This window comes from Catharus ustulatus, chromosome 25 (genome assembly GCF_009819885.2).
Source record: "Catharus ustulatus isolate bCatUst1 chromosome 25, bCatUst1.pri.v2, whole genome shotgun sequence".
Taxonomy (NCBI): Eukaryota; Metazoa; Chordata; class Aves; order Passeriformes; family Turdidae; genus Catharus; species Catharus ustulatus.
In genome coordinates, this window is record NC_046245.1 from 5992255 (window position 1) to 6004729 (window position 12475).

At 44.0% G+C, this 12475-nt stretch overlaps 1 protein-coding gene across 1 annotated transcript in view; it reads left to right on the forward strand.

Annotated features, from left to right (window-relative positions):
• The window catches only part of IPO9 (importin 9), a 41504-nt gene that overhangs the window by 19562 nt on the left and 9467 nt on the right, over positions 1 to 12475 (forward strand). Inside the window, exons 8-18 of the mRNA XM_033080062.2 lie at positions 1412 to 1512; positions 2759 to 2817; positions 3308 to 3459; positions 4494 to 4592; positions 4726 to 4832; positions 5543 to 5682; positions 7323 to 7482; positions 8458 to 8684; positions 8888 to 9036; positions 9891 to 10019; positions 11266 to 11541. Of these exons, the coding sequence (XP_032935953.1) occupies positions 1412 to 1512; positions 2759 to 2817; positions 3308 to 3459; positions 4494 to 4592; positions 4726 to 4832; positions 5543 to 5682; positions 7323 to 7482; positions 8458 to 8684; positions 8888 to 9036; positions 9891 to 10019; positions 11266 to 11541 (1599 nt within the window). The remainder of the gene's footprint in view (positions 1 to 1411; positions 1513 to 2758; positions 2818 to 3307; positions 3460 to 4493; positions 4593 to 4725; positions 4833 to 5542; positions 5683 to 7322; positions 7483 to 8457; positions 8685 to 8887; positions 9037 to 9890; positions 10020 to 11265; positions 11542 to 12475) is intronic.

A 12475-nucleotide genomic window follows, 5' to 3' on the forward strand; every position in this document is an offset into this window, starting at 1 on the left:
AGCAATATGAGAGGATTGGCAGAGGATCTGTGAAGCAGTTCTTTGAGTTCAGACAAGCAGTGGGAATTGGCAGAATGAGGGGCCAGGGATTGAAATACAACATCTGACAGGAGAGTGCTCTGTATTTTAATGACTTGCTCTGCAGGACTGTGGTGACCTTGCAAATGCAGTCTTCTATTGTTACCACCACAGAGCCATTGAGTTTAAGAACTCCCTTAGCACTCCAGCAGTGCTTCCTGCAGAGCTGGTTGGGCGTAGAGCTTAGAAACATTTACATAGGGTTCATATGCAGTGGCATATGGAGCAGGTCTGTTTGGATGCTCCTGTGACCCCAGGCAAAGTGCTGATTTTGCAGCAGTCCTGAAGATCAGGTTCACATCTTTTGCCAGCACCTGCATAATTTCTTTTCCCTGGAGACTTGAGCAGGTCTTTTCTGTAATGCTTCCTTCTAGCACCTGCCAGACTCATTCCCAAACCCACACATCTGGCTTAGTCCTGACTCCTACTCGTCTCCAACACTGATGTTGGATTGCTGCTGTTTTTCTGGAAGGTGAATTAATGTTTTTTTTTGTTTCTGTTAATGTACCCAGTGCTGCAAACAAAGAAACTGCACAGAGTGGTTTGTATTGGGTAAGCACAAACAAACTGACACCTGTGTGTCTGGGAGCAGCCACCTCTCAGGCAGTTTGGGAGTGGCTGTTCTGTAACAAGTGTAAGGCAACTGGAGCCATGCCCCTGGGGAGCAGAGGGGAGTGAGAGCTCTCTTACTCCTGGAGGGTCCCAAAAGGTTTTTGGCAAGTGTCAGTGGAAGGGCTCCCCTATGTGAGGATGATGAGCTTCATGAAAGTCCAGGCACAATCCTCTGTGGGGCTGCTAAGCTGATCCCAGAGCATCCCCTGTCCTGGGCTGGCATAGCCACTGGTATCTGCAGCCAAAATGGGAAGGGAATTGATCTGGATGGGTGTTTGCTTCTCCAGCTACTCCCTGGGTGTGCAGTGATGTGTTGCTTGCATGAGTAGAAGCGTGAAAAGTGGGCAGTTGTGTGGTTTTACATGACAGTAGAATTCTTTTTCTGGGATAAGACACTTCTAGGATAATTCTATCCAGACGATGCTGCACAGTGATGTGCTTTGGATTTGAGTTGTTGCCTACCACTGCATTATGGAATTGTCTTCAGAGTGCCACATCTCATGTTATCCCTTTGCTTCCCTGCAAAAGAGGAAACACCAAGGCAGGTGTGTTGTTCAGTGTTTGAGCAAGAGAGGGGATTGTGCAGTCAGGAGTGAGAGGCAACCTCAGTGAGAGGAAAACTTTGGATGATCTCAATTATTAATGGAACAGTAGCCTGTGATTTGAGTGTCTTGATGGCTTTCCCAGTTTCACATTTGACTGATATTCTTTTTGGTTCCAGGCTGTGACAGCACTTGTGAAAAACTACCCAAAGCACATGATTTCATCAATGCAGCAGATCCTGCCCATCGTCTGGAACACCCTTACAGAAAGTGCTGCTTTATATCCTTGGTAGTGAATGGATTTAACTGGAATTGAAGGAGACAAACTCAGTCTCATACCCAGTAATGACCTGTCTGCTGGAGAAGCACAATCCTGCCAGACAAAGCAGGATCTTTCTGTTACTTCCAGAGGTTCCGTTAAAGTTTCTTTTAGCTTAAAATGTATGCTGATTGATGCATGTGCCCTGTAGCACTGCCACAAGCTCTGCATTGTTTCTGGTGCTTTTTGGTAAAAATTGTCTTCTTAAAAGGATGCTGGTCACAGTGTAAAGACTTCAGGAGGAGAACCAGCAGTACAACTTGCTGCAGCAGAACTGATGGCTGATAGCACTTGCTGCAGAAGCTGATTTGCCATTTGAATTTTCAGTGCTCCATTGCACACCCAACTGTGTCAGAGTGTTCTGTGGGTGCATTGCCCAGTACTTGAAAACTGACAACTCAAATCTCTCCATATTTTTGCTCAGACTCCTGTTAAAATACAGCGGAAGGTGTCCCTGCCCACGGCAGGGGGATTGGAACTACATGATGTGTAAGATTCCTTCCAACCGAAACCATTTTGTAAATCTGAAAATACAAGGAGCTGTTTGTTGGATTTTTGATGTTGTATTTCTCCCTCTTCTGTCCTGACTGGTGCCTGAGCTGACAAAATGGGCTTTTGTTTGCAAAAGGGGGAGTCTTGTTCTTCCTTTCCCTGTGTTTGCTCTGGTACTTGTTGGATCTTCAGTTCACCATCCCCAAAGAAAACTGCTTCCTTCTTACTCCCAGCTTAGTTTTCTGCCATTTCTCAGGGCTGGTGCTTGTGGAGAAGCTTGGTAGAGAACAGAGCCAGCCTAAGGTAGGATGTGGGATCATGGGCTGGCTCCTCACTCTTGGGCAGCAGTGAGGTGTTAGATTAGCTCACATCCCCTGAAAAGAGGGAGTCTGGGGGTTTCTGTTCTTGCACAGTTAACATAAATGAAGTTTTGGGTTACCTTGGCGAGTTTGATCTAAGTTAAGCAAATAGTATGAAAGATGTGCTGAAGTGATGTGTGAGTGGTCTGTGGAAATTGGTCTTTGAACTTGGGCAATGCACAAAGCCAGGAACTCCTTGGGTTGTTGACTCTTTGAAGCACAGGACTCTACACAAAATCACAGGGTTTTTAAAGAACAAAACTTTCCCAAGTTATCAGGAATTTTAGGACACGAATAGATTAATTCCAAAATAGATGTTGTTCTTCAGAAAAATACATTTCCTTAACTCCATCCACTTATGTGAGAACAGAAGTAAATTACACAGAAGAGGTAGAGGATCCTGTGGATTCTGATGGTAAGAACTTGCACTTCTACATTTGAAGGAGAATGGAGTTACTTAAATATTGCTGTTAAAACAGTGACTGGAGCACCATGGGAGATTGTGCTAAAGTTGCATTTAGGTTAAAGGTTAGAATGGTGTCCACCACTTCTTTGCAAATTACTTGTGATTGTGATCAATGCAGCCACACAATTTAAGTATTCTAATGGCTCAAGTGGTGAGTTTGGCAACAATTGCGAGTTAAAAGTAGTGTGACAAAAGAAAATCGAATAGGTTTTAGGTTGAGCTTGATAAATTTTGATGAGGGGTATGTGGTGGGAAGAGAGCAGAAAGTGATGAGGTCAGAAATTCTCCTGGGGCTGCTGCTGCACTTGCTAGCCCAGTAGAATGAATAAATACCTGCTCAGACAAGCTAACAGTTTGTAATTCTTTTCACATCCATTTGTACCTTTTTGTACGTTGGCATATTCAGTCATGTTCTTTTTGGTTTTTCCGCTTTGTTCAGGTGAAGTTCTGGGCTTTGAAAATCTGGTGTTCAGCATATTTGAATTTGTTCATGCCTTGTTGGAAAACAACAAATTTAAGAGCACTGTGAAGAAGGCTCTGCCAGACCTGATCTATTACATCCTACTTTACATGCAGATCACAGAGGAGCAGGTGAGCATGTTTGTATTGTGTAGGAAACAAAGGAAATGAGAGATTGAAACCAGCAAGTGTCCTGGGAAGAGTTTCAGTATGTGGAAGCTGCTGTAATCTAACAGGCTGTTCTATCACTTTGCTTGGCAGCACTGAGAGTTTCCAGAATGGTACAAGGTGGGCAGTAAATCACAGATCATAGAAGGGTTTGGGTCAGAAGGGACTTTAAGGCCCATGCTGTTCCTACCCTGGGCAGGGACATCTTCCACTATCCCAGATTGCTCCAAGCCCCATCCAGCCTGGCCTTGGACACTTTCAGTGTTGGGACATTCACAACTTCTCTGGGCAATACACCCAGTGTCTCAGCACCTGCATAGCAAGGAATTCCTTCTGTGATCAAAACATACCATCTGTCAGTTTAAAATTCTTGCCCCTTGTCCTGGGGCCCTGGTAAAAAGACTTTATTTTTGAGGCAGTTATAAGGTCTTCCTGGAATCTTCTCCAGGCTGAACAACCTCAGCTCTTTAAGGCTTTCTTCCTTCATCCTTCCATGATGCATTGTGCTGTAAAAATGAGGATTATCATGCTGAAAGGGGTAAACAGCTTTATGTGAGAGCAAAAATGTTGTGCTAGTAGGGTGAAATAATTTGTACTGAAATTCTGCGTAGCTCCTGACCTCTCAAGCATGGCAACCATCATCTTTTATTTTAGGTAGACATGCATAAAAACAAGCACTCTGATAAAAGATTCATCTGCTTCTCCCATTCCTCATCTAAAAATAAAGCTGTGTAGCATTGATTCCAGGTCAGTCATTAGTTCTGTCAAACTCTGATCTCAAATGAGGGGCAGAGGAGCAAGATGAGCTCAAAACAAAGAGTTTCTTCTTTTCAAAGGTTTCTCCAGTGGAATAAAAGAAAAATCAGTTGAGGATGAAGACTTCTTATGACAGAGAAAATTTCTGAAAGCAGTTTTCCAAAACAGTTTGCAGGGAAGAGTTGCCTTTTACCCATGATGCCCTGAATTCTCAGCTGCCCTATCCTTTTTGTCTTCTCTAGATAAAAGTTTGGACTTCGAATCCACAACAGTTTGTGGAGGATGAAGATGATGATACATTTTCTTACACAGTGAGAATTGCTGCTCAGGATCTGCTGCTGGTATGAAATGTATTCCACATTTAGATACTGAAATAATAATAAGTATCAAACCTGCCTTCGGGGAGGGCATTTAGAGAAAAGGCCGACTTTTAACAGTCCATACAAACGAGTGTTACCATTTCCTTGTGCACAGGCTGTGGCTGCTGATTTCCAGAACGAGAGTGCAACTGCTCTGGCTGCAGCAGCTACGAGGCATTTGCAGGAAGCTGAGCAGGCTAAAAACAGCGGCGCTGAGCACTGGTGAGGGGCTGGGGCTGGGACAGGGTCACTCCTCTGCAGCACTGCATGCACCATGATTTAATCACACTGCATTTGTGACAAAGCTACTGATGGGCAAGGATGGAATTGGAGAGCTCTCATTGGTTCAGTGTTTGTGTTTATTTGGAATGTTAGTGTCAGAGTAGCCCCCATGATAATGAGCAGCAATGGAATGGCTGCAAAATCAAACATTAGGTCCCCATTAGGCCTCAGTTGTGAGAAGTTGTAAAATAGATTCTTGGCTTCACAAATAAACCAAGAAGTGTATTTGCACATAGTTCTAGATTATTAACACAATGTTAATGCAAAATTAGATGTTTTTAAACTTTCAATGTACTGAGTATCCCAGTGCTTCTGCACATAAATTATGAAGGCATGGCTGAAACACAAGCTTTCATGGAAGAGGTTCTTTTTTATTATGAGAACGAAATTGGTACAAGTAACAAATATTCCACCAATATTTTAGGAAGTGACTGAGAATGCTGCCTATTCTGAGGGAGTTTCCAAGCCCCCATCTTGCAGTTTGTGAATGTTAATCTCTTTGAGGGCTTTTTTAAATTCTCTTTTGGGATCAAGGAAATAGTTATGGTAGCTTAGACCTAAAATTACTTATGACTTCATTTCAGAATATGTATTTATTTCATGAGTAATGATGGAGGAAAAAGTCTTAAGGCATTGGAACTATTTTGCAGGTGGAAAATACATGAAGCCTGTATGCTGGCCCTGGGCTCAGTGAAGTCTATAATTACAGACAGTGTGAAGAATGGGAGAATACACTTTGATATGCATGGCTTCCTGACAAATGTGGTCCTGGCAGATCTCAACCTTTCAGGTACGTGGGACCCTGCATCCCAGGGAATAACTGTTGGGTGCCAGACACTGGGAGTCTGATGAATCAGTCAGGTTGATGTGTGCATAAGGTATTGGGAAATGCACTTGTGCACCTTGCTTATGTGAAAAAAATACATCTTATGAGTTCCCATGTTTTCGTGATTCCAGTGTAAGTCCTTTATATGTGGGACTGTGCTTTCAGCTGGATCTCGTCGCTGGCTGGATGCATGAGCCTGTAGGGCTCAGGGAGCTGGGTGGAAAATAGCTGTTCTGATGTCTTGTGTCTGTTCCTGGAGCAGTCACCAGCAGTGTTTAACTGCCTTCAGAATTCCTGCTGCACCATGTCATCCCATTTGTTTTATGCTGAGGCTGACACTAGTTGTAGCACATGAATTCAAATAATGCTCCTGGCTAAATGGGATTCTGTTATTGGGAACTCAGCAGGATTTTGCTCTCTGTGTTATCCTACATCAGTGTGCAAGAAAACCAGAGGAATTGTTGGAAATCAGACCTCAAAAGTCCTTGCAAATTAAAATTTTAGAAGTTAAAGGCAATGTGAGCATCATTGATGAGTCCACATTGGGTTGTCAGTGCAGAAAAAACTTATTCCTGGGTTCCTTTTTCATCAAAGAAACACTTATTTAACCCATTACAAGGAAGGCTTTTTTCTTTTCTTTGTGTTAAAGTTGTATGAAGAACTAGTGTGCAAAGTGCATAGTGTGCAATGCATGTAAGGAACCAACCTCAGCAATTTACATGTATTTATATTCATTTACATGTGTGGCATTGGGTTGTAAATGAGTTGCTGTGCTCTAGAAGGGCTCCAGGAGTCTGTTGATGGCTCTCCAAGGATATCCATTTAATGGTCAGTAGTGGTACAAAGAAATGTTGTGTTTTATGATACTGACTTAAAAAACAAAGCTCTTCTCTTGCTGTACATCTTGCACAGAGTGTTTTATGTCCTCATCTTAAAATTAGTACTTGCAGGAGCATAAATAATGGCAGTAAAGATGCTGAGGAACAGAGAGCATCATCACTTTGAGGCCAGCCTAGATAGGTAAGGAGATTCATAGTTTGAAAAGGCAGCAGGATTAAGTGTGATAAAGATATATCATACCTTGGTGAGTGCAGGCAGGTGAGTGGATAATGAATGTCCGCTGCTTCTGTGGTGCTGCTGAACCACAGAATTCTGTTCTGTAACTGCAGAGTGATGGCTGCAAACTAGTAATGTAATCTGTGAAAGGTCCCTGGTATGAGCTCTGTTATTCTAATTCTTCTCCCTAAGATGCTGCTGTTTTCTTCAGTTGGGGATAGAATATTGAACTGGATAAATGAGGATCACTGGAAAAACTTCTGTTCTCTTCCTTTGCTTTTGTTCAGTGATGAACAAATTCAAGTGTAAATAATTAAAGGGAGGAGGTTTTTTAATAAATGAGAAATTGCTCTTTGAAATAACTAAAAAAAATAAACTGGATTCTGCCCATGAACAAAAATTCTTTGTATGCTGGCACATATGAAGTCTTGTGTGTCACATTTCAGTGTTTTCCTGTTGGGATGACAAGATTTTAAATAATGGATGGAAGCAGCTGTGATTTCATAAAGCTTATTCTGAAACCACTGAGGTTTTTTGTTTTGCTGCAGTGTCTCCTTTCCTCCTGGGCCGGGCCCTGTGGGCTGCCAGCCGTTTCACCGTGGCCATGTCTCCAGAGCTCATCCAACAGTTCCTGCAAGCCACTGTCAGTGGATTGCATGAAACCCAGCCCCCTTCTGTCCGGATCTCTGCAGTCAGAGCCATCTGGGGGTAAGCAAGCCCTGGGCTATTCCACAGCCCCAGGGACAGGGGTGTAAATCACACTGATTAACTGGTTTGTTAAAATAGCATTTCTGTTTGGGCTGTGGGAAGTTTTGCTTTGAATGAAATAGATGTCAGCTTAAAAAGTGTAAGCAAACAGGTTAAAAATAGAATAACTCTAATGAGGAATATGGAACTGAGGTTCAAGGTTGACTACAGTGAAGGGTTGTGATGAATATGGCCACAGGGAGGAGCAGCACTAGGTAGTGTTGGAAAGCACAAGGATGAAACCCAGATTATTCCTGTTTGGTCCTAAAGGTGACTGACATCATACAGGTCTATGAAGCCAATCACAGCAATAAGGAGTGTTTCAGGTTTGATTTTCTTACCCCATTTTTGTCAGAAAGAAGCTCTTTACTCATTCTAAAGTAAAAAATTAACATTAGTGTAAAATCAAAAAGAGCAGTCACAAACAAATCTGCCAAAACTTAAGTGTTCACCACTTCCAAAATTATAGTTTGTCTCTTATTTGCACTGAAATGTTAATGGATAAAGTCAGATATTTATGACTTATTATCCCTGAAATTGTTTTATCACCCCCCCAGCTCTCTTGTAGAATATGGTAACAAAACACTTTGTAAGCAGTGTCTGTCCTGGACTTTTTTCCTTTTCTCTATTGATGGGCAGTTCTTAGGAGAGATCTGTCACTGAGGGGCAGTAGAACTTCTAACATCACTGAGCTCAACTCTGCTTTGTGTGGAATGCAGAGGGAAGGTTTCTGGTGAGGGCTTTCCTCCTCCTTCCTGCTGAGCTACTGGGAGTCAAGAAGTAGTGGACTGAAGGAGAGAAGTCCTGGAGGAGTGAACTTAAGGAAAAAGAATGGACAGGATGGAACAACCCTTTATGTATTATTTGGAATGCAATATATTTAAGTTACTTCAATATATTAGGAATGTATTTTTGTATCACAAATCTCTCATCTAGCTACTGTGACCAGCTGAAGATCTCCGAGAGCACCCATGTGTTGCAGCCTTTCCTTCCCAGCATTCTTGATGGCCTGATCCACCTGGCAACTCAGTTCAGCTCCGAGGTGCTGAACCTGGTGATGGAGACGCTGTGCATTGTGTGCACGGTGGACCCGGCGTTTACAGCCAGCATGGAGAACAAGATCTGCCCCTTCACCATTGCAATATTCCTCAAGTACAGCAATGGTATGCATTCCACTTACATTCCCAAAGCACAGTTGGTTTTACTGTTGAACCCTGCTGCTGAAAACTTAATCAATGGTCATTGAATGAACATTGATTCCTGTGGTAAAGGTAGAGGGGAAACTTGCTGCTTTGCCCAGCCAAAATAGTGGTGGCAAAGATTGAGGTGTGTGTGTGTTTTAGTGAATGGTGCTTTCTCTCTCCAGATCCTGTTGTTGCTTCTCTTGCCCAGGATATTTTTAAGGAGCTAGCTCAAATAGAAGCCTGCCAGGGTCCAATGCAGATGAGGCTGATCCCAACCCTTGTCAGCATCATGCAGGCCCCAGCCGACAAGATCCCGGCAGGGCTGTGTGCAGTAAGTGCCTCAGTGGGGCAGGGCCTGGGCTGCAGATGTTCCCTGTTCTCTAACACCTGGGGTGGCTGCTCTCAAAGTGCAGAAAGGCTGCTGTGGACATGCTTTGGAGCAATGGCTTCAGTCACTGGGGGAGGTTTCTCTGTGGAGAAGAGGCAACCTGCAGGTGCAGGAAGATGCTTCCAAAAGTTTGCTTTAAACTGATCCTCTGGCCTTCTTCCAGTCTCCACAGTATCAGTCATCCCCAGTCATTTTGCTGTGACGTTTCCATCTTTCAGCAGGAACAGTCTCTTCTCCCAGCAGACTACACAACTTTTCCTGGCACTTCTTCCTAAGGCTTTTTCTGATTTATTCATCACATATGTATGAATTGGAGATAAATTATACAGGTGCCCTAATAAAAGATGAAGCATTGACTGTGTAGAATGGTTGTATGGAATTAAACCCATGAACATCCATATCAATATGCATATAATCTGTTAATTGGTATGGCTATAACAATTGCTTATGGGCAATTAAAATAAATTTAAAACAATATAACCAAAATGGAACAAGTCAGCTAGAGCAGTTCTCTGGCTGTTCAGATTTGCATGCATCTGTTTTCCATGTTTGAGTGGTGACACTGCTCTTAATGTAGGAACTGTCTTGGGAATTTCTACAGCTCACACCAGTGATGCTTGTGTGTGGGACTCCAGGGTCTTCACATTTTAAAATTATTCTATACCTTGAGTTCAGGGTGTGGTTGCAGTGGTGGCCACATCCGTGCAGTTCACACCTTTGATGTTTGCAGCAGGGGTGGGTAATGCTGACTTCAAGTTCTGTGGCTGCTGCTGTGACAGTTTGTGCTTTCCTTTCAGACTTCTATTGATATACTGACCACAGTTGTGAGGAATACAAAACCCCCTCTGTCCCAGCTCCTCATCTGCCAGGCATTCCCTGCAGTGGCACAGTGCAGCCTGAACACAGATGACAATGCTACTATGCAGGTACCCGAGTGGGGAGGGGGAGGCAGGTGACACTGGGGGGTGGGGGGAGGATTGCAGGGCTGTACCAGTCCAAGAGAGGTGACACAGCCTTTGAGGAAGCCCAGGCTGTGCTTGCCAGTTGCTGTATCAGCAGCTTCCCAGAGCCTCTGCCACCTCCAGTTTACTGTGAAAGTACTCTTGTTCAGGGCCTGCAGTGACTTTTCCTGATCATTGCTGAATGTGGAGAACTACAGTGAGAAAGGCAGCAGCCTGGATGTTTTTTCTATTTTAGTGCACTGGAGCATCTTAAAAAAACCAAACAACCAAAGCCCAATGACACAAAAAAATAAAAAACCAAACATACAACCAAACAAACCTGTAATGCTTTTCTGCCCCCATAACACTTATGATACCTGGTAATGGCAGGGGCTATCTTCAGGAACATTCACAGGCACAGGACAGCAAAAGCCCTTCTAGCCCTCCTCCTCTAGCAGCTTTCTGCTGTACTCATTTATGAGGGAAGGGGAAGGCAAATCTCTTTCTGACTTAGCCGGGTGTGGGATGGAGGGAAAGCATCTCCATCATCAGTCTTGCCTGAGCTGTGCTTGCTGGCAGGCTTGGCTATGTTGCCTGATGTCTTTGGAGTATCTAGCAAGAAGGAAAAAGCATTAGATGCTAGACATGCAGGGAGCTTTTTTATTCCGGCTCGTAGCTGGCATATGAATAACAAGGGTGGTTTCATTCCTTGTGTAAGGAGTTCCATAGTGGCAGCTACTCTTTGCCATGTGAATACAGACCATGGGAATATGGTCTTTGCCTAAACAACAGACCAGTAAGAAAAGGCTGGAGACCAGCAGAGAGAGATTACAGACCTGCATATTGATTGCTTTGATGGATTTTTGTGCTAAGAAAAATTCAAAAGGACTGCAGCTTAGCTGCTGAGTTGTGTTTTGTTCATGTCACACTTCTCTGTCTTCATCTCTCACTTGTTAAAAACTTTCTGAATTTCTTTAGGTACCAAGATTGGCGTATAACTGCAGTTACTTGAGGTTACTGTATTCATTAGTTATCTGGATTGCTGCTGATTGGGCAGTGAAGAGTAGCATATTTGATAATGAGCTGGAGTCTGTAGAACTTACTTGTGAATCTTTTACAGGTGCTACCAGTTTTGCCCTTGTTTTCATCGTGGTTCAGGGTGGTTTTGGGATGGTGAAGGGGATGTCTCCCCGTGCCTGCCCGTTCCCTTACCCACTGCTTGTCTCTGTAGAACGGCGGCGAGTGCCTGCGCGCGTACGTGTCGGTGGCACTGGAGCAGATCGCGCAGTGGCACGACGAGCAGGGCCACAACGGGCTCTGGTACGTGATGCAGGTGGTGAGCCAGCTCCTGGACCCACGCACCTCCGAGTTCACCGCTGCCTTTGTAGGCAGGCTGGTCTCCACTTTAATTTCAAAAGCTGGGAGTGAGCTGGGAGAGAATCTGGACCAGATCCTGAGAGCCATCCTGAGTAAAATGCAGCAAGCAGAGACACTCAGTGTGATGCAGGTGAGCAGGCTTGGCACCCAGGAGAGTGAGAAGAAGCACCAGGAGAAGAAACTGTCATAATTTTGTTTAATTTTGTGCCTGTTTATTTATGGCTTGTGCAATTGAAAGGTCTGTGTATCCTCTTGAAGTAGTCAGGAAAATGCTTACTCTGATCAGAGAATCATGAAACCTCCCGAGTTAGAAGGGTCCCAAAAGAAACATTGAGTCCAATTCCTGGCCCTGCACATGACACCTCAACAGTCCCACTCTGTCCTAATATTCCTGGAGCTCTGGCAGTCTTGGGGGTGTTAACCATTCCCTGGGGAGCCTGTTCAGTGCCTGATCACCCTCTGGGAGAAGAACCTTTACCTAATACTCATCCTGGCCCTCCTGTGACACAGCTCCATGCTGTTCCTCAGGTCCGAAATTTTTTGTTAGTTTACAGGGTAAGTAAAATTCTCCTGGATAAGCTGTAATGCACTTTCAGTAGTCCCTCATGCCCTTGTACTTGCAAGCCTTCTTTAGAGGGATAGGAGTTGCCTCAGTAGGAATGTTATGGCAAAGGCAGCATATGTTTTTGAGTGAATTTGTTCTGTATTCCAAGGATAAATGCCTGGGACTTGAGACAAGATGAGCTTTTAGTAGATGGGAGGCATAGTTGGCCTGAGTGAGGTGGGAGACCAGACAAAGAGCATCACCATCTCTTCTAGCCTTGACCTACTTGTAGTGACATAGTTTTCTGGAGTGATTTTTTTCCCAGTGGTCTTCATTCTCTTTCCTGTCTTTTTTGTCTGTGCCCTCAATGTAAAACAGCTCATGCTGACTGCCCTGGTTCCTCAGTAGCAGCTAGGGGAAGACATTTTGCTAGCTCTGCTGAGCAAGATCCATCTCTGCCCCCAGTGCAGCACTCAGCTGAGCTTCACTCTGCTCTAACCATTTTATCTTGTTTCTCTGA